General features: G+C 38.8%; 1 protein-coding gene and 1 long non-coding RNA gene across 7 annotated transcripts in view; one reads left to right on the top strand and one right to left on the bottom strand.

Annotated features, from left to right (window-relative positions):
- The first annotated feature begins 15,435 nt into the window (after nucleotides 1-15,435).
- Prl8a6 (prolactin family 8, subfamily a, member 6) lies at nucleotides 15,436-21,443 on the top strand. Of its 4 annotated transcripts, none has more exons than NR_073166.1 (6): nucleotides 15,436-15,566; nucleotides 16,988-17,088; nucleotides 17,897-17,935; nucleotides 18,636-18,740; nucleotides 19,793-19,972; nucleotides 20,953-21,443. NR_073166.1 is itself a non-coding variant. In NM_011167.3 (6 exons), the coding sequence occupies exons 1-6, from the start codon at nucleotides 15,536-15,538 to the stop codon at nucleotides 21,139-21,141; spliced, it is 720 nt and encodes a 239-aa protein (NP_035297.1). In that variant the 5' UTR covers nucleotides 15,436-15,535; the 3' UTR covers nucleotides 21,142-21,443. The 4 variants fall into 4 exon arrangements, 3 of the variants coding, with proteins under 3 accessions (NP_035297.1, NP_001258307.1, NP_001258308.1); NM_011167.3 differs by having other exon boundaries at nucleotides 16,913-17,088; NM_001271378.1 differs by having other exon boundaries at nucleotides 16,910-17,088.
- Gm40836 overlaps nucleotides 21,384-26,577 on the bottom strand; it is a 37,334-nt gene continuing 32,140 nt past the window's right edge. For all 3 annotated transcript variants that reach the window (XR_873181.1, XR_873180.1, XR_873182.2), the window contains one exon: nucleotides 21,384-22,284. This is a non-coding gene — a long non-coding RNA (predicted gene, 40836). The remainder of the gene's footprint in view (nucleotides 22,285-26,577) is intronic.

The following is a 26,577-nucleotide window of genomic DNA, read 5'->3' as shown; positions in this document are numbered from 1 at the left end:
AGGCTAAACTCCTCCCCAGTTACCTAGCAATGCATCAGTGGCCATAACCTCAAAGAAGAAAAATTTCACCCTTATCTAGTTACTCTCAATTGCCTCTGTGATGTAGAGATCACATACCCTATTTATACTGATGTTTTGTCTGACTTGTTGCGGTTCACCTTATTGGGTTACCACAGCCTCTGTGAGTTCATGTTTATGATAAAATATCCCAAATTTCTTTATAATAATATTGGTATCATTTGGTACAATTGCTTTCTGTAATTATGATGAATTTAGCAGAGATGGTATAAACATAATGCAACAATTGCAAACAGAAGATAGACTAGGATCATAAGCATGAAGATACATAGAAGTATGGACCAACACAATGTAAGAGATTAATAAAAGCAGATATGTATGTACTATGGTATTGGACTCAGAAAAAGCTGATGCTAAAATTAAGTGTTTAGCTTTTCTTTCAAACAGAAAAATATAGGATGGGTGAAGAGCTTAGTAAAGAAGGGGATTGGTGAAAAAGTTAGAAAAACAAAAGATATAATTGTAAATGGACCAAGAAAAAGGTAAAAGGGTCACATCCTTGATGTTTTAATAAGAGTTTATATGCATTACTTATTAAATATAGCATATCTTATAAATTATATTAATATTCTGGTCATAGATTCATTTATTCAGTTCCTGAGATCAAATGAAATGAACTTTCCCATCATCTTCAGGTTAACAGCCTAAAAAGGACTATCATACTTCTTGCTTTCTAGTCTATACTAAAATAGGAGGACAAAGATGCAAATGTATCATCGGCCCATCTTTCTACAAATTAACTGATAAGTGACTTTGCTATACTGTAGGTTATGTAGGCACCAAAATTGATCAGTTAATTGTCCATCATATAAGAAACTTTGAGGTGAACTGCACACTCTTAATCAGGTACACATATAGGTATGTTTTCAAAATTACCAATATGATTGTATTATTTTTTTAAAAATCTTTTATATAATAAGTATTTTGCCTGTATTGCATGTCTGTCAGTTGGCTACGTACCTCATGTCTGTGATGGGCTGGAAGTAAAAAAATGGATGGTTATGAGATGTCAAGTGTGTGGTGAGAAACAAACCTGTATCTATTTAGAGCAGCAAGTGCTCTTAATGAAAGGCTCATTTCTCCAGCACCAAGTTGCATTTATTGTATATTTCAAATTGCCCCTGTGTTGAAAGCCTTGTATATTTTTGATCTCCACATCAAACATTCTTGAATTTTGAGACTTTTTATTTTATATCTATTTCCTATGTATTCCATCTCACTACCTGAAGTGAAAATACTGAAACAAAATATTCCTGCTAAATAGTATGTCATATTTTTCAGGATGTTCCTGGGCCTTCAGTCATGGAAAGACCATCTATGTCCCGAGCTAATGTCTTGCCAGCAAGAACACACTCGGACAACCGGATTCTTCTACAGCAAAGCTTTATTGCTTCATCAGGAGTAAGACCCCGAACCCCGGAAAATGGTGCTGCTTATATACACCTCAGCGTGGGGTGTCAGCACCTGATTTGTTGCTTGCCCATCGCCTCATTGCTACGCCCCGGGATGGGCAGTGATTTGGCACGAATTCACTCTTGCACCTGTGCACATTACTTGTTTACCAGTTAGGCACAGCGGAAGCTGGCACCATCTTGTAATGGCGCTTGCTCACGGCTCTCCACATCTCCCCTTTTTGTTTTATTAAAGCAAAAGTTTGTTTTACTAAAGCAAGGCTAGTCTAGGCCTGAGTTGTTGATCTCCATATCGGCTGTGGCCCCTGTTTTAGGTCATTCCTCTAATGCTACAGCCTTACCCATCAAAGGGAAACCTTATCCCCACCAGGCCCCATGTCTTGGGTTGGTCCACACACGAGGAAGGTTGCCCGTCTCTGGATACCACAGTACTTATGCTATAGTTAGAATTGGCCTAGGGCGAACTGTATATTAGAGGCTAGCCGAAGCAAAATGTGTTGAGGAAGAAGGATCCAAGACCACCCTACTGCGTGCAATGAGGAGACCTCAGCGGTGTGCAAGGGCTGATCATGATGTTCCTAAACTTATCACCACAACATTAATTATTTCAACATAGATAACCAGATTTTGGGGGAGGCCCCTTGTTCAATGGCCACAAGTGCTTGAGCAATGAAGACCTTGTCACATTTTTGTTGGGCTCTGAGCTTACAGACCAACCAGAGCATGAACACAAGCCCACAGCAGATGGCAGCACCAAATAAAACTAACCCCACCCATTCCTTAAAATAAGAAAATGCAGATGAAATCCAGGAGGATTGGCCCTCTGTCAATGACAGGTCCACTTGCGTCTAGTTGTTCCTTAGAACGGCCACCCTCAGGGCCTCAAGAGTCTCATCGAATCCTTCGGACCAATTTCCTGCAAGATACAAAGAAAGCTGTCTAGACAGATTAGCTGCACGAGTAAAATTTTTATATTGAACACTGGAAATACACAGAGCGCCCAATTTTTTTTCACAACCCAACTGGGCCAACTGGCATAGGACACCTATCTGTTCCTCAACCAGATCAAGGCACTGATTCAAAATCATCAGCCCTCCCTTCAACTGGGCACTAGCAGAAGTTTGGACATTGATGGCATCAGTCACTTCGACTGAAAGCTGATTTAATTTTGTGCCTGTTTGGACCGTACCAGCCATAGCGAACCCTGCAGCTGTAGCAGCAACTGCACTGGCTGAAATTGCTATGATCACGGCAGCAATAATGCCAAAATCTCTTTTTTGTCGAAACAGGGATAAGGTGGAGGGTGTTTCCACAGGAACAGGGATCCAACGTGGGATCTGGGCCACCATGGCGCGGGTGTCCTTTGTTGCATCCCAACATTGAGAAATCCAACAGGAATCATTTACACAGTTTTCAAATGAATCATTAGATAAAATAAACAAAAAGGGAGGATAGACACATACTGGAGTTGATATATAGCTGGTTTGATTAACCTGTGTCTTATTTAAACTAGAGATCTCTTCAGTATGAATTACATATCTCGTTGGTTGTCAATCTACCCCGATCCTTGTATAATTGGAGACACCAGTGTAAATGGCCTTTCCTACAGCACCTCCTTTTAAGAAAACAAGGGGATTAAGATCTGTACAGCTTCCATTAATCCCACAAAGTAGCCATTTGTGGTAAGGGCTCATTCTGCGGTCCTGCAAGAAGAGGCCCGTTCTCATTACAAACTCTTCTTCAGTCCCAAACAACATATTGGGGGAGAAGGTAAAATATTTGTGCTCATCAATCCATCTGGCTACAGACGACTGACAGTCTGACCATGGCGGCAACTCCCCTTCATCCTCTCCACCACAATGGGGTGCAATTCTGGGTTGGCGAGGATGCTCTGTCTCATTCCAACTGGGAGACGGGAATGTACCGTTTAGCCAGACTGTCAATTGCCACCAAAACCATGTAACATGAATAATACTATTATTTCCTTTTTCTCAGGTTTGGGTGAGATTTACAGTCTCACTATCCTTAAATGATCCTAACATATGGATACTGAGCTGAATACAGTCCCCCCTTTGCGATAATTGCAAACATAGGGAACCCTGTTCTTGGAGGGAGCAATTTTCTCCTAATGGGACCCGTAAAGGGTCAAATGGCAAATATGGTAAATCCAGTTTTTTATTAGTAGTAAAGAATTTTGGAAAAACTATAGCATCATGGCAAACTGGCATTGCTTTAGGGAAAGCCGATAGAATGGCCCATCTCTGTTCGCCCATCATACTAGGAACCTGAGACAAGTTCAGCATTGTCAGAATCAGAAGCAACCCTCAGGAGATCAGCATCTTCCACACCATCCTTGATTAATATCTTGCGGGTGAGTCATTCCAGCAGCCAAAATGGGTTGTCTTCACTCTGTGGAAAAACACAGACAGCTCCCCTGGATCTTATTAAAATAGGATCCAGGCCTTTCCACAGACCAGATAAGACATCTTTCCATTTCACCATTTCTTTTGGTCTATCAGGATCTGAGCTATGTTGATCAGCTGCAGAGCGACCTTGCTCATCAAGATTCAAAAAATTAAGTGTGAAGAGTGCCATGGAGACAGCTACTCTTGGCACTGAGGGCAGAGTCTTATCAACTCCCCCTTTTTGCTTTATAAAATAAGACTTGAGTGTACGGTGGGCATGTTCCACAATGCCTTGTCCTTGAGGATTATAAGGAAGGCCAGTCAGGTGAGTGACATCCATTTGATGACAAAATTGCTGAAATTTAGTAGAGGTATATGCTGGCCCATTATCAGTTTTAAGGATTGTGGGCTTGCCCCAAGCACTCCAAGCTTCTAAACAGTGCTGTATAACATGAGAGGCTTTCTCACCTGTTAAAGGTGTAGCAAACATAACACCAGAGCAGGTGTCAATGGGAACATGTAAATATTGATTTCTTTAAAAGGAGGAAACATGAGTGACATCCATTTGCCAGACCTGTAATAGCCTGATGCCTCAGGGGTTTACCCCTACATGAGGAGTAGGCAAAAACTGACAACAATTTTGACATTGGGTGACAATGTCACGAGCTTCTTTCCTGGTTAAAGTGAAATGGTGGCGCAGAGTTTCAGCCGTCACATGGAAGCGTTTATGAAACTCCCTTGCAGCCTCTGCCTGCAAGGACAGAGCAGCAGCCACGATTCTAGTGGCTTTGTCTGCCAAGTCATTTCCATGAGACATGGGGCCAGGAAGGCCAGAATGAGCCCTGACATGAATAATATAAACAAGATGTCTTCTATGTAACAGGGCAGACTGAATTTGCTGAAAAATGTGAGCAAGCTTGCTTAGAGGGTCTAATTAAACCAGCAACTTCAAGCATATTAACTGCATTAACCACATATAAGGAATCAGATACAATATTGAGCGGTCCCGGGAAAGTTTTAAGGACCTCCGGTACCAACAAACACTCTACAACCTGGGGTGATGTCTCATTATATTGTTTGGATGTTACTTGGCCATTTACTACATATGCACCTATGCCAGATTTGGATCCATCTGTATACACCACCACCCCATCCGAAAGCAGATATTTGGCTGTCATTACTGGAAACACTATGACTTGGCTTAAGGCAAACTGTAAGATTGGATGTTTTGGATAATGATTATCAATTTGTCCTGAATAGGAGGCAACCAAGACTTCCCAATCATTAATTGTTGCTGCCAGGGTTTGAACTTGAGCAGAGGTGTAAGGCACAATTAGCATATGAGGTTCTTTCCCAAAATGAGTAATGGCTTCTTTTATCCCCCAAAGTGCAAGCTGAGCAACTGCATTAGGATACCATTCAATGATTTTTGCAGGGGAAGCATTAGGGTGGACCCACAGTAAGTGTCCATTTTGCCACAAGACTGCTGTTGGTAACTGTGCGGTTTTTAATACGCACAATTCAAATGACTTCAACTCGTCAATGCATTGTAATTGAGCATCTTGTAAGGCCTTTTCTACAGTTTGTAAAGCTTGACATGCAGCTGGGGTAAGTGCTCTGTGGGAGGAGATGTGGGTATCTTCCTCTAATATATCAAATAAGGGTTTTAATTCCGCTGATGGAATTTTCAAAAATGGTCTCAGCCAATTAATATCTCCCAGCAAGTTTTGGAAATCATTCAAGGTATGTAGTTGATCTTTGCGAATCTCTAATTTTTGAGGAACAATTTTGTCAGGATAAGTGAGTGCTCTAGGAAGGTTCCCATTCGAGAAACTTGCAACTTTTCGGTGGCCACCTGCAATCCCCATTGCCCTAACGTTTTTATTAATATAGGGTATGCATCTTGCAATCACTGAATTTTTATGGCAAATCAAAATATCATCCATGTAAAGTATCAAAAGTAATGATGGAAAATGATTTCTAACTGATGTAAGTGCCAATTGCACATACAGTTGACACATGGTGGGGCTATTCGCCATCCCCTGAGGTAGGACCTTCCATTGGTATCTTTGATCAGGCTCTAAATGATTAATGGCTAGGATGGTAAATGCAAATCTTTGCCTATCGTGAGGGCATAAAGGTATAGAGAAAAAACAATCTTTAATATCTATAATTATAATTTCCCAATTTTGGGGTAGGGCAGAAAGCAATGGTAGCCCTCATTGAACTGACCCAAACAGGCGCATTTGTGCATTAATTGCTCTAAGATCATGTAATAAGCACCATTTGCCAGATTTTTTCTTAATTACAAAAATAGGTGTATTCCAGGGTAAGGTAGAGGGCTCTAAATGACCCAAGCGTAGCTGTTCAGAGATTAGTTTTGTGGCTGTTTTTATTTTTCAGAGGAGAGAGGCCATTGAGGAATCCATACAGCTTCCTCTGTAAGCCATGGTATGGGCATGGAGCCCTCAACGGCCCCTAGGAAAAACCCAAACCTTGTCTCCCATTACCTTCTTGAGGGATAGGTTCAAGTCTACCCTGCTCTCCTTTCCCTAATCCCCTTCCTTCTTTATAGCCCATTCTAGCCACAAAGTCTGAGAATGACTCCTGGGCGCCCTGAATAATCTTTGTCAAATGTCTGCTTGCCTCTCCTTTCCTAGAGTGTACCTTCCATGCCTTAATGGCAGCAGCTGAGATCTGGGCCTACGCTCCCCAATGGTAATTTGTCTGGTTAGCAGCGTGTTGTCCCTGACCTGTAAGCAACTCAAAAGTCCATGTTCTTTGGTTCCCTTCAACAGCAGCATTGGCCCTTGCCTGTGCTTGGCAGGAATCTTGCCACAAAGCTTTCCATTCTAGATACATTTCCATATTAGGGGCTGCAGCTTTCACAACAGTCATCCAATCCCCGGGAGTCATAGCCAGAGTAGCAAGCCTTTCGACTTGCTCTATAGTAAAATTGGCGTTGACTCCATAGTTACAGACTGACTCAGCAAGTTCTTTAATCTGTATATACTCCACCGGAGCGTGAATGCGTCCGCCATTGGCACCTTCAAAGACCGGAAACTCTTGCTGCACTTTTCTCTGTTCCTCTTTTGGAATGAATGAGTTTGAATGGTACCTCTCCACATAGGGCAGAGGTGCACTAGGACCCAGAGGTTGAGGGCCCGGAGACAGCGCAGCGAGCTGACTTTTGTCTCTAGCTGCTTTTGTCTTATTCTGTGACTGATTAGCTTGTCTTTCATCTGGATGGTATCTTTCTTCCTCTAAGTCTATTTTCTCAGAGGGGCCAAGCTCCTCATCCGATTCTGAGCTATCAAAACCTAGAGCCTTAAACTCATCTAACTGCGGATAGAGGCTCCCTCCCCTAGGGGCCTCCCCAGCTCGATCTCTCTTCATCTCTCCCTTCCCATCCCTTTTTCTAATCTCTCCCAGGGTATACTTTCCCTCGTTTCTCTCTTCCTCGGGCTCAAGGTCTGGGGAAAGGATTTTTTTCTTAGGTGCACCTCGTTTTCTCTAAACTCCTAACCTCTCTCCCTGCTCTGTCTCTGATAGACTTTCCTGAACCTCCTCCAGTACCCTCTGCCCCGCCTTAACCATTTGTTGACATTCCTCATCTTTTAAGCACGATCTTACCAGCTTCCACAACAGTATGGTCCCTGCTTTAAGTTTGCCGTTCTGCTGTTCCCTAACTAGATCTCCTTTCAGTTTCTCCCAGGAGGCGATAGTTAAGGACCCTGAGCATGCATACCACGGTGCTATGTGATCTATCTCTTTAACAAAGCCCTCTAGAGTCTTAGTGGCGACCTTCAGGCAACACTGCCTCAGGACCGACTGTAAGGCGGTCACCACCGAGTGGGAAGTTCCCATACTGCCCTTTTATCTAACTGTGCCTGACCGTGTCTGAGAACCCGTCACCAGTTCCACCAGTGGAAGCAGAACACAACCAAAAGAAAAAGAACAAGCCCCGTGAAAACAAACAAAAAGGCCTCTAACGCTGGAGAAAGTTCAAGACCGAACATACCTTACAGAGCTTACCTCGTCCTGCAGTTCTGAATCCACCCTACGAACGGAGGTTCCCCTCAGTGCAGGCGATGGTATGGCATTCCTGGGTTCTCGGCGCCAATTGTCCCAAGCTAATGTCTCGCCAGCAAGAACACACTTGGACAACTGGATTCTTCTATAGCAAAGCTTTATTGCTTCATCAGGAGGAAGACCCCAACCCCAGAAAATGGTGCTGCTTATATACACCTCAGCATGGCGTGTCAGCACCTGATTTGTTGCTCACCCATCGCCTCATTGTTACGCCCCAGGATGGGCAGTGACTTGGCACGAATTCACTCTTGCACCTGCGCACATTACTTGTTTACCAGTTAGGCACAGCGGAAGCCGGCGCCATCTTGTAAATGGTGATTGCTCACAGCTCTCCACACATCTATATCATGTAGCTTAACATATATTTGCTATCATGTCTTCTTTGTGGTTCCTGCCATAACATACCTGATTTATGTTAAACAGGATTGGATAACAATAATGGGAAATGAGGGCACAGAGATAGAGAAAGTGATAGTTTTCTTGAGGGCTACTATAGTGCTTCCCAAAACACTGATCTGACACTGCGACATTTGATCCTTATAAAAGCTGGCTTAGATAAGAAAAAAATTGGAACTTTAAAAGGTTACAAAGTTTTTGTAAAACTTACATGTTGTTTGTGAAAGGGAATGTACATTTACTTTTAATCATGTGCCTCAAGCTCACAACAATCTAGAAGAGTAATCACCCACTGCCAGGTGGTGGTGGCACATGCCTTTAATCCCATCACTTCAGAGGCAGAAACAGGTGGATTTCTGAGTTCAAGGCCATCCTGGTCTACAGTGTGAGTTCCAGGACAGCCAGAGCTACACAGAGAAACCCTATCTCAAAAAACCAAAAAAAAAAAAAAAAAAAAAAAAAGTAATCACCTTTTGACATGCTCCTGTTCTCAATATCCTTTATATATTTTCCATTATAATGTTTATTTGGATCCTCCCTTATTTTACTATTCATTATTACTAAATGACAAGCACCAACTTATTAATCATATTAAATTTTAAATGGTATTCACATATGATTCTCTTAGCAAACATACAATGGGGGATCCAAACTCCATAGTTAGTTCCAGAGATATTGTTATTAAAGGCAACATTGTGTCAATGCTCTTCAGATGTGCATGCCAGGAAGTGGACTGGTTTGCTAGAGCCTGGGGCAAAAGGTCATGTAGAATTCAGGAAATTACTTTCATGAATGCTTTTCATTTCCATTTTATTTTTAAGTGTATATTAGCCCAGAAGCTTGGAATATCCAAGATACAATTCTCAAAACACATGAAACTCAAGAAGAAGAAAGACCAAAGTGTGGATACTTCAGTCCTTCTTAGAAGGGAGAACAAAATATCCATAGAAGGAGTTACAGAGACAAAATGTGAAGCAGAGACTGAAGGAATGATCATCCAGAGACTGCCCCACCTGGGGATGAATCCCATAAACAACCACCAAAACCAGACACTCTTATGAATGCCTACAAGTACTTCCTGAGAGGAGCCTGATATAGATGTCTCCAGAGAGGCTCTGCCAGTGCCTGACAAATACAGAAGTGGATGTTCACTGCCATCCATTGGATGAAGCACAGGGTCCCCATTGAAGGAGCTAGAGAAAGTACCCAAGGAGCTGAAGGGATATGAAGCCCCATAGAAGGAACAACATTATGAACTAACCAGTACCCCCAGAGTTCCCTGGGACTAAATCACCAACCAAAAAACACATGGGGGAATTCCTGGCTCTAGCTGCATATGTAGCAGAGGATGACCTAGTTGGTCATCAATGGGAGGAGAGGCCCTTGGTCCTGTGAAGGGTCTATGCCCCAGTATAGGGGAATATTAGGTCCAGGAAGCAGGAGTGGATGGTTTGGTGAGCAGGAACAGGAGGCAAGGGATAGGGGGTTTCCAGAGGGGAAACTAGGAAAGGGAATCACATTTGAAATGTAAATAAAGAAAATATCTAATAAAAATATTTTAAAGTAATCTAAAAATCAAAGCAAATATATTAGTGGTTAACTTGACCTCTTTGTACATCTCTATCATTGAGTGAAAATTATTTGGGTCATTTGCAGCTGTCAATATTATAATGCAATTTAAATGAGTCAGGATCCCTGGATAACTACTGAGAACCATAAGCTTGATTCCTGTGAAGAAAGCAAGCAATCTAACAGAAAAAAACATCACCTGGAAGGCAGATGACAGAATTTTGAAGGGAAACAAAATGTGATCAACTCTTCCCCTTATTAGAAAAATCAGCTTTTTATACAATTTTCTTTTTATTTCACCTAGCTATTCATCAATCACTTAGATTTTCCATTTAAAAATGTATATCATGCATACAAATGAGTTAGACATCCTCAGTAAACAATAATGAACATCTAGTTTCAGCCTCTTTGAGAAAAGATCACTAGTAACTAGCAATACTTTATTTGTGTTATTTTAATGTTAGGATAAATTGTACACCTGTGTGTGGGAGGGAGAAACAGCAATCTTAAAGTACAGAGGGCTGTCTTTAGATTATAAGCTTGCAAAAGAAGTAATGATCCCATCTGTGCTACTCTACACACTCTTATTCTTTGGGATAAACAGCTCATATAACCTAGAGGCCTGTTCATGCTGTCTAACACCTTTGCTAATGTGTGACTAATGTCCATGTGAATTCAGAATCATCAAGTCAATTTATGGTGTCTTAAAGCAGGTATCAGTAGGTCTAAAAATGTGCTGAACTTCTGTTATGCTTCAATTTCATAAATCCAACCTCTACACATTTACTCATTTGGCAAAAAAATTAAATTCAACTCTTAGAGACTGTCTGTGAGAGTCTAGAATGTATATGTAATTTTATTTTCTCAGGGTTCAGATGTACCAGGAGAGGGCATCTGATCATGTTACAGATGGTTGTAAGCAACCATGTGCTTGCTAGGAATTGAACTCAGGATTTCTGTTAGAGCAATCACTGCTTTTAACCATGAGAGGTAACCCAGACCCAAAAAGACTTGTAATGTATGTACTCACTAATAAGTGCATATTAGCCAAAATTAGAATACCCATGATAGAACTTACAAATCATATACAGCTTAACAAGAAGGAAGGGGCAAATATAGATATTTAAATACCACATAGAAGGAAGAACAAAATAATCCTGGAAGGCAGAGGGAGGTACCTGGATTTGAGAGGGGACATGGTAGAGAGAAGGATATAGGATCAAATATAGGGGGTGAGACAGGAGAGTAGCCCAGAGGGCTAGGAGAATGAATGGCAATATGCAGTAGTAAGTTGTAGGGGGAAACTCTAGAATATCCTGGAGACCTGGGATGTGAGAGACTCCCAGGACTCAATTAGAGTTACCTTAGCTGAGATGGCCATCCATGTAGAGATGGAACCTAAGAGACTACCTTCAATAGATAGGCATGACACCCAGAAGAGGCATTTAGCCACCCATTCAACTTCAAAATATTTGATACAGAATTGTTCCTATCTAAAGGAAATGCAGGGACAAAAAATGGGCCAGAGACTAAAGGAAAAACCATCCAATGATTGACTCAAATTAGGTTCAATCCCATTCACAGGCACCAAGTCATGACACTATTACTGGTATTATGTTGTGCTTACAGACAGGAGCACATAGCTGTCCTCTGAGAGGTTCTACCATCATTTGACTGAGATAGATGTAAATATTTATAGCCAATGGAAGAGTTAAAGAAAGAAATGAAGGAGCTAAAGTAGATGGCAACCCCAATGGAAGAACAAAAGTATCATCTAACTTGGACCTCTCTGATGTTCCAGAGTCCTAGCCACTAACCAAAGAGCATTCATTCATGGGGTAGTCCATGGCCCCTGGCACATATGTAGCAGAGGAAGACCTTGTATGAACTGCGTGGGAGAGGAAGTGCCTAAACCTGTAGAAACTTGATGTTCCAGAGTAGTGTGATAATGGCTCGGATGAGGTAGGTGGGTGGGTGTGTGGAGAAAACAATCTCTCAGAAGCAAAGGTGAAGGGGCATTGAATGATGAACTCTTGACGGGTTAATGGGAATGGGGTAACTTTTGGAATGTAAATAAATAAAAGTAATTTAAAAAGGAAATGGAAAAGAATCTTTTAAGAGTATACATGTAGCAAATGGAATTCCTAAGAACCATATGTTTATTGAATTAAATTTCTAAGATGTGGGTGACCTGTATATCAGAGTTACCTTCCCAAGAGATACTGTACACCTAGGCTTCGAAATCACTAATGATATTCTTGTAGATGTATTTCCTTTAGTATGAATATTAGAGCTAACTGATTTGCCTACATTTTTAAGCAGCAATTACCCTCTTTCAACCATATGAGGATATGTTGTTGGCATTGTTTTAGAAGATCAGTCAGATTTGACTAGATACCAGAGTCTGGAAGCTACTATAGCATTGGCTTATTTAGAATTTTCAGCAATAGTACTATAGTGCAAAAGCTAATACTAGTAGTAAGTGTATGAAACTATACCCATTACAACAATTATGGTGCAATTGTTACTGGTGAAGTTAACAAACTTCTAACATGATTAACAGCAATTGCAAGCAATCAACCTATATTTGTTATTTTAAAAGAATGCCCAGTAATTTTTGAGAGGTTATATTGCCTAGAGAGAATTTAATGGACTTTTTGTGTTAAATATATTTAATTTATTTTAGACTGGCTTCTATTAGATATTTTCTTTATTTATATTTCAATTGTAATTCCTTTCTTTAATTACCCTCAAAAACCTTCTATCTTATTCCCCCTCTAGCTGCTCACCAACCCACCAAATCCTGCTTCCATGTCCTGACTTTCCTCTACACTGGGGAATCAAGCTTTCACAGGATGAAGGTCCTCTCCTCCCATTGATGTCTGACAAGGCCATCTTATTCTACATATGCATCTGGAGCCATGGGTACCTCCATTTATATTCTTTGGCTGGTGGTTTAGTCCCTGAGAGCTCTTGAGGTACTGGTTGGTTCATATTGTTGCTCCTCCAATGGGGCTGCAAACCCCTTCACTCCTTAGGTCCTTTCTCTAGCTCCACCTTTGGGGACCCTGTGCACAGTCCTCTGTATTTTTCATGCACTGGCAGAGTCTCTCAGGAGACAGCTGCATCAGGCTGCTATCAGCAGCCTGCCCTTGTTGGCATCCACAATAGTGTCTGGGTTTGATAACTGTGTATGGGATGGATTCCCAGGTGGGACAGTCCCTGGATGACCTTTCCTTCAGTCTCTTCTCCACATTTTGTCTTTGTATCTCCTCCCATGGGTATTTTGTTCCCCCTTCTAAAAAGGCCTGATGTAGTGTTCTGCACCAACCGGTAAGAAGGACACATGCTCCACTATGTTCATAGCAGCCTTATTTATAATAGCCAGAAGCTGGAAAGAACCCAGATGCCCCTCAACAGAGGAATGGATACAAAAATATGTGGTACATTTAGACAATGGAGTACTACTCAGCTATTAAAAAGAATGAATTTATGAAATTCCTAGGCAAATGGATGGACCTGGAGGGCATCATCCTGAGTGAGGTAACACAATCACAAAAGAACTCAAATGATATGTACTCACTGATAAGTGGATATTAGCCCAGAAACTTAGTATACCTGAGATATAAGATACAATTTGCAAAACACATGAAACTGAAGAAGAACAAAGACCAAAGTGTGGACACTTTGCCCTTCTTAGAATTGGAAACAATCACCCATGGAAGGAGTTACAGAGACAAAGTTTGGAGCTGAGACAAAAGGATGGATCATCTAGAGACTGCCATATCCAGAGATCCATCCTATAATTAGCCTCCAAAAGATGACACCATTGCATACACTAGCAAGCCTTTGTTGCAAGGACCGTGATATAGCTGTCTCTTGTGAGACTAGGCCAGGGCCTAGCAAACACATGAGTAGAAGCTCACAGTCAGCTAGTGGATGGAGCAAAGGGCCCCCAATGGAGGACCTAGAGAACGTATCCAAGGAGCTAAAGAGATCTGCAACCCTGTAGGTGCCACAACATTATGAACTAACCAGTACCCCAGAGCTCTTGACTCTAGCTGCATATGTATCAAAAGATGGCCTAGTTGGCCATCACTGGAAAGAGAGGCCCATTGGACATGCAAACTTTATCTGCCCCAGTACAGGGGAATGCCAGGGCCAAAAAATGGGAATGGGTGGGTAGGGAAGTGGGGGGGGGAGGGTATGGGGGACTTTTGGGATAGCATTCTAAATGTAATTGAGGAAAATACGTAATAATAAAAAATATTAAAAAAAAAATAAAAAGGACTGATGTATCCACACATTGGTCTTCCTTCTTCTTGAGCTTCATGTGGTCTGTGAATTATATCTTGTGTATTTCAAGCTTCTGGACAAATATCCACTTGTCAGTCAGTGTATACCATGTGTGTTCTTTTGTGATTTGGTTACCTAACTCAGGATGATACTTTCTAGTTCATTCTATTTGCCTAAGAATTTCACGAATTCATTGTTTTTAATAACTGAGTAGTATTCCATTGTGTAAAAGTATCACATTTTCTGTATCCATTCCTCTGTGTAGTGACATATGGGTTCTTTCCAGCCTCTGTCAAATACAAATAAGGCTACTGTGAACATCGTGGAGCATGTGTCCTTATTACATGTTGCAGCATCTTCTGAGTTTATGACCAGGAGTTGTATAGGTGGTTCCTCGAGTAATACTATGTCCAGTTTTCTGAAGAACCACCAGACTGATTTATAGAGTGGTTGTATAAGCTTGCAATCCCACCAGAAATGGAGGAATGTTCCTCTTTCTCCACATCCTTGCCAGTAACTGCTGTCACCTGAGTTTTTGACCTTAGCCATTCTGACTGGTATTAGGTGGAACCTCAAGCTTGTTTTGATTTGGATTTCCCTGATGACTAATGACATTGACCATTTCTTTAGATGTTTCCTCTGCCATTTGGTATTGCTCAGTTGTACCTTCTTTGTTTAGCTCTGTGTCCCATTTTTAATAGGGTTATTTGGTTCTCTGAAGTAGAACTTCTTGAGTTCTTTGTATATATTGGATATTAGCCATCTATTAAGTGAACTTCTAAATACCTAATTTAAGCATGCTAGCTTAGTTCATATAGAAACACTCTTCAGGATTCCTCTCACTAGGGATAATTTACTAGTGCTGTGGTATGGTCGCTAAATATTCAATAGTGAATCTTTCTCTGTCCATAAAGATTAGGAAAAAGATAAAACAAAAAAAGTAAGATTATAAGGAAGGGGAAGTAATCATGAACAATTATTTTCTCATAGTCTGACATGAATATCTTTAATCAGGCAACTGAGAATGGCATCTAAGATTTCAAAAATAATTTGCACAAGAATCAACATGTAGGAACACGCAAAAGGAAACCATCCAGACATATATGAATATGTTGTAATAAGACAGTGCACATTCCCTAAAGATAGAAAGACATAGCTCATGAATGAGTGTACATGCCCTTGAGGTTATCTGCTCGATTATATAGGAACAGGAAAGTAACTGAATATAAAACTCCTGTGAAGCAGATCTGCAGACATAGGACTCATCCTGCTTAGGAACTCCTAACGATGGCACTGCTATTGAGTCAACCTCACTTCTGTAAGTAAATATCCTCACCCTTGTGCCTCTCTTATTAAAAGTATTCAGTTCAGTGGTTCTATGAGTTTATTATAATGGAATTCTTTATTTGCAATTTTTGATGTTCTATCTGGCGTGAAGAGGTATTTTTTCATAGATTACTAGGAGCAGCATTCTTCATAGACTTTATATTAACTTTTAAAATTATTTTACTTGAAAGAAACTGTACAAGGGTGTAGAAGACAATTGGATTAGTAGATTTCATCATCCTCTAACTTGAGACATGTTGCAAAGTTCAAAGAGAATTTGTTTTGTCTTGGTTTCTCTCTTGAAGAGAGAGAAGAAGGAGGAATATGTTCCTGGTATCCAGTGATTAGAAATGATGGAAATTATTCAGCAGCTTCCAATGCATAGGACACCTTACAGAACAAAGAGTAGTACATCTCAAATCAGTAATGTTTTAGAGCTTTAGAAACTGGAAAATATTGAAGGAGCAAAATCAGTGGATCAAATTAATCTTATCTCAAGTCAGAAGAAACACAACTGTGATTGTGAATAAAACGTACTGATGATCAGTGTTCTGATTATACCTTAGCCAAAAGAAACCATTAGAAAAACAACTTGACCATGTAAGCCTTCTTCTACCCGAATATGTTTAGATTACTTTAAGAGAGTCTAATCTGCTCACAAAACTATTGGGCAGACCAACTTTATAAAGAATGATCTGAAGTTTTTTATAAAATTTTTTGATGGAGTTTTTATCATATGTTCACAGTTCTAAGTTGATATCATATATTAGACAACATCTCTTCATCTTCTTGCTAGTAATCATCATGGTCAAATGGATAGAAGGAGCAAAGAGATAAACTGTGCTATCCCTGTGCCGTAAGTGTCCAGAACATTGACATCAGACATGATGACTAAAAACTGCATATTCTTCAGGAGTTTGGTGACTGAAAATGAGCTTAAATTCCAAAGATACTAAACCATCTAAAAATATCTTAAGATATAAGTACAGAACTAACTTTAATTTCAGAAATTTGTAAAATTCAGAAGCACTTCTTAAACAATACAAACACTGTGAAATCACCTGCTCCTCAAACTATTATTCAGGGAAATTCAATTACTTGCCTCAGTGCTTAGTGTGACTTTATATGTCATTCCAGATATCCAACATGAATCCATGTAGTAGCAAAAAATAAAAAAACAAACAAACAAAAAGCCAAAAATACAAAAACAAACAAAACAAAGAGCAAACAAAATAAAATAAAAAGCAAGAAAACCTTTGGCTAGATACAACTTTCCTGCGCCTAAGAGAACTCAGTTTAATGTCCCATCTTTAAGTGGGTTCTGTTTCTATGTAGCAGGTCCACTCCTGCTGCTGGTGGTGTCAAATTTGCTGTTGTGGGAAAAAGCTGCATCAAATCTTCCATGTGTTGCAGAAGAGGGTGGTTGCTGGAACCCACTTTTGGAAACATTTAACAGTGCCACCCAGAAAGCTGAAACCCTCCATAATCTTGCTGACCAATTATATGTAGAACTTGTAAGTACCTCAACCTCCATACTAATACTTGAACTGCAATTTAACCTGAGACACTAAACATTATGATTCAAATATCAGAAAATGCATCTTTATAGGTAACAGATGCTCCAACTACTGAAACAAGGACAAGACCAATTGGACAGTATCATGAAATTTCATAGTATCTAATGATATTAATATATTTTCTCTACTTTATTAAAAATAAAAATAACTATGTTAGAAACTTTTAAAATATGCTTGTGAAAGAACTTTCATTTCCTGTTTTTGCATTAGGGAACATGAAATTCTATTGGCCATGTTCTTTTAGTACAGCGCAGGTACACACTGTAAAGGATGTGTATCACAGTGAACTACATATTTGTAACAGAGATAAAGAAAAACATGTGAGGATGTAGGAGAAAAGGAACAGAAGAAAAGAAAGAAGGAATGGGGGGAGGGAGGGAAGGAGGGAGGGAGAGAGAGAGAGAGAGAGAGAGAGAGAGAGAGAGAGAGAGAGAGAGAGAGAGAGAGAGAGAGGAGAATATCTAGCCTTTTATGAATCCCATAAATACTAGAAATTGTGGTTTAAAGATATTCAGTAGTAAGAATTTCTCCAATACCAGGGCAGGAATAAAAGTATAAATTGGATCCATTCCATCCATTCCCTTTTTGGGTATTGTCATATCTCAAGGACAGAAAAAAGGAAACTATAGAAACAGGTAAACTTTCAATATGATGGTCATCGAAAGAATGTGTCTCTATTTGGAATAAATATGTTGTTATATTTGTGTTGACTAGATGTTATTTTTCTCCCCTTAACATAACTCAGTATTACAACCAATTCTCATCTGGACAATTTTGGGATTTTGTAAGTACCTTACTTTCTTCCAGCTCCTTCCCAATATGAGCCTCATGTCAATGATTGTGCTTTAGAAGAGAAAGCATTATACAGTATTTGTATTTTCCTGTTCTTAATTGACTTCTTTACCCTCACGATTTTTCTTTAACCTTTCATAAATTAGCTGATTTTTTAAATAAAAGGTACTCTAAAGTAAATATTTAAGTAATTTAAGTAATTTATTAATCATACAATGCCTAATTCAATACATGGCATTAACTTATATTTTTAAATAATTTATGGACTTTGAGTTCACATATAATTGACAGTAAAATATTTTATTTTTGTGAGACAATTTCATTTTAAATCTATTATAAACATGCCCAGCTATGTTCTTTAGCATTAAATTAAGAAATCTATAATTAAATTAAATCACTTAGTTCCTTAGTGATTTAGTCCTTTCAGTGTCTGCTTTCCTTAGCATAACTTTTTAAAGTGAAGAAGAAAAGCAAGTATGAGAGGAAGGAGTTAAATATTCAAAAGTTAATGAAAAAAATGAAATTGCAGCTACAATGTATAGACACAAAACTACAGGACAGAGAGTTTCTTAATTTTTAATATCTGTATTTTATGAATTATATTAAACTTTACAAATCCACTAAAATCGATTAATATTATGGTCATGAAATTATTTATGATTTCTGAAATCTGTTTTTTGTTTTATTTGTAGAGTTCTCAAATAATTAGACAGGATAAGACTGTTGTCAGAGCTGGAAGTTACTGCCATTCAAGTCTCACGAACCCCCCAAATACAGGTGTACACATAAATATTGAAGTGAGTTTCCTTCATGGGTTTTCCACAGAACTCCAGAAGCAATACATTGGGTTTGTGGTACTGTCATTTATTACAGGGTTTATTATAGATACAGTAATCATGCATGCAGAAAAATGAAGATAAAGTATAGAAAATAATCCCATTATAGTACTGACAAATTATAAACAAAATCAAATACCCAGAACAGTGTAGCTAATGCTTAAACACAATATAGAGAAATGTACGGTAGGGATGACCAACCACTAAAATTTCACTTGCTCTTTTTTTTTTTTTTTTTTTTTTTTGATTCTTTGAGGTAAATTTACTATCCATGGATATATATTCACTCCTCCATCAGGAATAACAATGTGGTTGTGTTTATTATATGTTACTAATGGGTTCGGCATGATAGCATTCTATGTGACTGAACACTATCCCACTTCTTGATTTTTCATATCTGTCGTTCTATTTCTTTTTGAAGCTATCTCTTCATCGCTCTATTGTTCTCTATGCCTTAACTATAAACCAGATAAGCAGAGTAGTCCTGTAAAATAATAGTTTATGTTCCTTAGGATGCAACAAATTCATGATTAGCAGGTCTACATATCATAGCAGTTCTACTTTAGGATGTGATATAGTTCTTCCCCTATACATGGTGTACCTGAATCCCTTATTGAAAATGGTTTTAACCACTTACTTCTGCCTCTATCTATCATGAGCCAAACCTTATTGTTCCCTATTGAGTACTAACAGAAACTATTTTATAAACCGATAAACAAGTAATCAAATAATAAAGAGGTCACTGAAAGGGAAGCTGTTAGAATTGCATAAGGAGAAAAAATATGATAACCTAACTCAGAAAAATGCTAATCAACAAGCTCCATAATTTGTTTTATTTTTTAGAAAATATAACATTTGTTTAAATGTTATACTTCCAAACTATGTAACATCTATATATGTTCCACACGCACATAGTAAACACGTTTCAGTTCGGGTTCTTTACATGAGCATTACAGATATCAAAGCTGCTAAACTTAAATTGTATAATGCAATGGTTCAATTGTGTCTCACAGATCGCATCATATTTAAAAACTTTGATCAATTTTGTGGGTTCCTGGATCAGCCCTCTATTCCATCTAGTGATTGAACTAAGTGCAACAAAAGATGTCCCTGAAACTATCCTCTCAAAAGCCAAGGAGATCGAAGAGAACAACAGACAAATCCTGAGTGACCTTAGGTGGATACTCACCAAGGTAACTACTTCCAATTCATTATTTTCACTCATAAAATAGGGGAGTTGTGAAAATTAACAACAAAAACAACAACAAAAACAGTTCTGAAATACCTCATCTTTCCAGAGTGAAACAGATATCTTATCTTGTTCACAATCTTTCTATAAGATAGTGTTTCTCAACCTGTGGGTCATGACTCCTTTGGGTGTCAAATGATCCTTTCACAGGGGTTGTATAACAGATATCCTGTATATCCAATATTTATATTACAATTACTAAAATTAGCAAAATTGGAGTTATTAAGTAGGAATGAATATAATTTTATGGTTGGGGTTTACCACAGGATGAGGAACTATATTATAGGGTCATGGCATTAGAAAGTTTGAGAACCACTGCTCTAATAGGTTGCTGGCCTCTATAACCTTTTCAGATGCTTCTGATCTCTTTCCACCCTAGAGATCAGAATTAAACATAGATGATCCTCTTATTAAGTTAAAGGTTACCTTTCCTGGTTGGATGAAAAGAGCTCTGGTCCTTCAATATCACTCACCCCTTGGGTTTACATAGCAAATCACCACGTGATCCAAATCACTTGTGAGATTATTATACATATCCCTCATGGAGGTTGGATTTAGTAGAAGAGTTGTGCATATCAACTTCCATGAACTACATATATAAGAACATGTAAGAATTTCCTGAATGACATGAACTCTTCCATTGACTCAGAATCAACAAAAATTTTCTACAATTCCTATACTTTGAAATGGCATACTTCCTCTGCAATTCATTATATGTTAGAAGAGATGCACATGAGTCATCACCACACATTCTAAAAGTCTAACTGCTTGAGAGTTTCTTGGCTAAGAATAATGAAAACTCATAACTTTAATGGAAGCAGCACATTTCTGAATGTATTTCTCTGATTGCACACAGACAATATAAGGAGAAAGGAACACTAAAAATGTAATTAACATGTAACTGGTTATCATTTTGATTTTTAGGTCTCTCCTGCGGCAGAGATGACAGAAGAATTTCCCCACTGGGAATATCTTTCATTCTTAAAATCAAGTGACAAAAATAATAAGTTTTTGGCAATGTTTAACCTTTCCTACTGCATAGATCATGATTCAAAGTACATTTTGCTTCAGCTCAGATTATTGAAGTGTCTCATAACTGGGAAAGATTGCTAAGTGCACATACATTTACCATGTCTGCTTTGAAGATGCTCCACAAAAGTTCATTGCTGAGCAGTTGTGTTTAATTGTATACATTTGAAATGCTTGTGTGGATATAATGAGTCTCTTTAAAAAAATAAAATAAAAACATTCTCTTTAGAAATATCCACATCTAAAATGTCTAGCCATCTTTTGTTCATTGAATAGAATATAAATCAATAAACTCAGTTTGCCTCAATCAAATATATCACCAACAATACATGTTAATCTAGCAAATAATGCTAAAGTTTATTTAAATAAAATCACATTTATTTCACAGAAAAGTAATGAAAGTCAAGTTATTAAAATCAAAGTATAAAACTCATCAGCTGATACATGTATCCTAATCAGAATTATAAAACTTTTAATACTCCATAACATTCAGGCTGTCCTTTGGAAACCATGCTAAAAGTGAAAGCATAACCAATCAAATACAATAGTTATCTGATTTCAGAGCCTCAAGAGAACTTAGAGGGAAGGAGGCAAAGACTAGAGATGATAAAAATACACTGTATTCATGTCTGAGATACCCCAAAACTTGATTTTTAAAAAATAAAATTATTTTAGGATGCAAATATCAGTTAGTGATGATCTCTTCAGTATGTGTCATAAGTCCAACTATAACCTTGCTCCTCAATAGCATGATCATAGATATGCCCTGCATGCTTTCATTTCTCTGCGTGTAACAAGCAATGTGTTTCTCTATGGTATTAAAAAAAAAAAACTACACCTCACATGATGTGTGTATAAAACCGTAGGAGCCTTAAGATTGGCAATCTCTTGGGGTGTCTGCCATGAATCTTGGATGAATCAACAAGTGTCTGTCATTCTGGCTCCAAATGTTTGGATACTCACTTAAAAACCAAGCTGCACACCTGCTATAAATGTGTAAGGCAAATAGGATCAGACCCTGCAAACTCTTTGGTTCGTGGTTCAGTCTCTATGAACCCCCATGGCCCAAGTTAGTTGACTTTGTAGGTCCTGTGATGGCCTTGACCCTTCTGCCTTACTCAGTCTTCACACTCATCCACAAGACTCCCCAAGCTCTGCCTGATGTTTGGTTGTGGGTCTCTGCCTCTATTTCTGTCATCTGCTGGATGCAGTTTCTCAGGCTCCTGTCTGAAAGCATAGCAGAATATCATTAATAGTGTCAGGTGTTGGCTCTTTTCCAATAGGATAGGTTTCAAGTTGGGCAAAGCATTGGTTGGATATTCCCTCAATCTTTTGTCCATCATTAATTATCTCTATGCATCTTGTATGCAGTGCATTTTTTGGGGGGTCAAAAGTTTTGAAAGTGCATTGATGTTCCGTTTCCTCCACTGGAAGTCCCACCTGGCTATAGGAAATGGCTAATTCAGTCTCCATGACTTGAACTTCTAGGAGTCTTGGCTTGTGTGGCTCCCATAGGCTCCCAAGAGCCTCCCCTGTTCCATGCTTGTTGCTGGCAGGAGAGATGCTCCCCACTGATTTATTTTCTCACTCCTATCCCTCTCTTGGCTCCTCCCACACTATACCTGATTGCCATTCCATACCACTTCTTACTGCTTTTCTCAACCAATTTCCTCTCTCCATCAACCTTTGAAGAATATTTTGTTTCTTCTTCTGAGTGAGATTCACACATCCTCATTGGTTTCCTCCTTATTACCCAGTTTCTTTTGATCTGTAGATTGTATCATGGTTATCCTACACGTTATGTATAATGTCCAATTAAAAGTGATTGCATACAATGCATTTATTTTTGTGTCTGCACTAACTGACTCAGGGTGATATTATCAAGTTCCATCCATTTGCCTGCAAAATTCAGGATGTCTGTTTTTAATATTAGAATATTACTTCATTGTGTAAATGTACTGTATTTTCTTTATCCATTTTTCAGTTGAGAAACATCTATGCTGTTTCTAGTTGCTGTCTATGAATATTGATTGAGCAAGTGTCCCTGTTGTATTGTGGGCAGTATTTTGGTTATATGCCCAGGAGTTGTGTAGCTGGATGTTGAGTTAAGTATGTTCTCAATTTTCCTAAGAATTGCCAAATTGATTTCCAAAGTGGTTATACAGGTTTGTACTTCCACCATTAATGGAGATGTGTTTCCCTTATTTCCCATCCTTACCAGCATGTGCTGTCCCTTAAGTTTTTGAGCTTACCCATTTTGAAGTGTGTAAGATGGAGTCTCAGATTTATATTGATTTACATTTCTGTGGTATATAAAATATTGAACGTTTCTTTAAGTGTTATTTGGTTATTAGAGATTCCTGCTTAGAATTTTCTGTTTAGCTTTGTATCACATTTTAAAATTGGATTATTTGGTCAACTTCTAATTGCTTGAGTTCTTTATATATTTTGCATATTAATCCTCTGTCAGAGGGAGTATTGGTGAAGAACTTTTCCTATTCTGTTTTTAGTTCCATTATTCCTATTTATTAATGACCTCCGTGCCTATGTCATTGGTGTTCAGTTCAGAAAGTCTATTGTAAAACTGTGTTCAAAGCTATTCCCCACGCTTTCTTCTATTAGATTTAGTTTTATGGTGACATTTTTGATCCACTTGTGCTTAACTTTTCTGTAGGATGTTAGATATGAGTTTTTGAATATTCTTATCTGCAGACATCCTGTTAGACCATCACTATTTGTTGAATATGTTTTCTATTTTAATTTTTACAGTGTATGGTTTTGGAAAATCAAGTGTCCATTTACGTGACACAAAATCTATTTACTCTGGCAGAAGTTTACATGATTGACTTTTTATTAATATAAATCAAAACTTATAGTTATTTAATCAGACATTTGTAAGTAGGACACTAATTCTAGTAATACTGGAAACAATGGTAATATGTTAAATATTTGACTTTTTCAATCTGAGGGGGTTGTGGTTTGGTTGATAAGAGCACAACTTTTCAAGAACATCTTAAGCATCTGAGGTTATAGTTTTATATCATTGTCATATTTCTTTAAAGGAAACTGGGTGACAGAAGGTTACTTCTAAAAATGTCAGTGATTTGCAAGGATTTCCAGTGAGTGTCAGTCACAATAGCATCCTGATACATGCAAAAGACAAATAATGAGTTGAAATAAAAAATACACTTATGCAATATGGAAAAAAGAAAGGAAAGACTTGGTGTACCAAGGAAGTGTTTATGAATTCCAATTTGATGCAATTGCACAAGGGTCTTTATTCACAAGCTTGAGCTTGGTCTTAGCCCACTGCCAACATGCAGGATAGTTTTGGTTGAGAAGAACTCCAAACACTCTTGAGGCAAAGTTTTATAGAAAACAGCAAGTGAGGGGTAAGTGTTTTTAACTTGGCAACAATAGCATTGGGGTGCCACTGTGGTCTTTAGCATAATTGGCTGGTGCTGGGAGCCAAACCATAAGCCTATCTTCTGGTTTCTTCCTAACTGCAGTTGTTAGGCAGGGTAGGGCTTGTAACCTGGAGGTGCATATTTATTGGGGAAAATAACCTGGAGACCGGTACTAGATTCATGTTTGTTGGAGGAGATTTACCTGGATATGCAAATTTTGTGGTTAGCCAGGAACTAGGCTCAGGTTTTGACTGGGGAGGGGTGTTAAATTGGAAACAAATGTTAGGTACCACCTTAAGTTCAAACTTAGGTCAGGTTCTCTAAGATGGAGTGAGAACCCCAAAATTTTGTCTCTCATCCCCTTTCTCTTGTGACAAGAAGGCCCAATCATAGGGCATCCTGAACCTCATAGTCTTCATTATGGAGGTACTAGTTTTCTGGTTTTATCTCCATGAAGTCCATTTCCCAATAGACTCCTTGTTTGATGCACCAGTATTAAGTACTGGGTTTCTTCTCATTAGCAACTACATTGGTCAATTATATGGCCTTATAGTTTTTATCAATTTCAGCTATTTTTGAATTGGCATCTCTAATTCTGATGTGGGACTAGTGGACTAAATCCTGTATTTTCCAGGCTCCCATATGTAATGTGCAACAAATCTTTTTCAGTTTATGTATACCTATTTTTTTTTCTGGTACAAGTAGTTTGCACTTTGTTGTCCTCCACCATTCCATTGTAACACTGCAACATGGGCAGGTTTCTAGTCCATATGACATTGAATACTTAGAATATTCAGGGAGTGTAAGATCCACTGGATGCAAGGAAATCATGGGCAAGTGAGGTGAAATTTTTAGGTCAAAATTTTGGACTTCTTTATCTGCCCTTCTGAAATTGGGTCCTTCCTTCTCTGGTGTCTCAAATATGGGTTGATAATGTGCTTTTTTGTAGGGACCCACAGAGCCCTTAGTAGGGAGAAGATTTCCTCTTTATTTTTGATAGTCTTTCCTTCTGCTGTCAGAACCTCTCTACCTATAAATAGACCCATGGATATGAGTAGTAGTAAAGGCATTTTGTCTTTACTCTGCTCTAACACTTTGGTAGAGTTACCAGTTCAGGTTTCTGTGCTGACATTCCTGCCAGAAGTGGTTTTTCACATATGATCTCAGTTTTTGAGGCCACTGCTGCCCCCACATACCTTTGTTCATCTTGAATGAGGTTGCTGTCATTGGTGAATCACATTATTGTTGCATCCATTAAGGGGTATCCTGAAAATCTGTTCTGGGCCCATGAATGTGGGCCAAAATGTTTAAGCACTCATGCAAAGGCCCTACCGAGGCCTAAGACAGCAGTGTAGTTAGGCAAAGGGAAGTTGGGGCCTGAAACATTATGTTGGGGCCATTTAAGAGGAGAGACTGTTTATGAGTCATTCGACATCATCCTTAACCAGGGGGCCATTATTGAAATGATATATAAATGGAGGGAGGGGTTTTTTGATACATTGCCCATTGATTGATGACAGGTGCCTAGTCTGAGTATGCACCCCCTGGGTCTAGGAAGGTCACCTGTGGTTGGCACAGTAGGGCCTTCTTAGCAGAAGCTCAATAGTCCAAAATTTTAGGGCCTCCAAGAGGTGCTGGGTCTCTTTCAGACATTTTTGTTTTGTTTCTGTTGCCACTGGGAAATCAATTATTAACTGTTAAAGAGACTCTATCTTTAGGTTTTATCAAGATAGAATGTTGGACTTTATTAATTATCAAGTAATTTTGTGGGTTTCCCCTCTACTTTTAGGGTTGCCCTGGCCTTGAGTAGGGGATCTGAACACCGTCTACCCTATTTTTTTATCTTCTAAAACCAGGGTTTGGATAAACTTCGTTTTGGGGCATACTCTGACCCAGTGGCCCTCTTCCTTATAATAAGCATATTCTTTCTTATGTGGAGGCATTTTTTTTTAATCCTTGGGTACCCTATTATCTCTTTCTTTGGAAACTATTTTGTTTAGTAGTCTCTGGTGGTCTTCTGGTTTGACCATTTCTGCCAGGTCATGAGTTTGTTGCCTCTCTCCTTTCAACTATTTCTTTTCTGTCACAATCACTACCACTACGTCCCTCAGAC

The sequence above is a fragment of the Mus musculus genome, chromosome 13 (assembly GCF_000001635.26).
Source record: "Mus musculus strain C57BL/6J chromosome 13, GRCm38.p6 C57BL/6J".
Taxonomy (NCBI): domain Eukaryota; kingdom Metazoa; phylum Chordata; class Mammalia; order Rodentia; family Muridae; genus Mus; species Mus musculus.
Note: the sequence above shows the minus strand (reverse complement) of the source record. Positions and strands in the feature narration are given on the sequence as shown.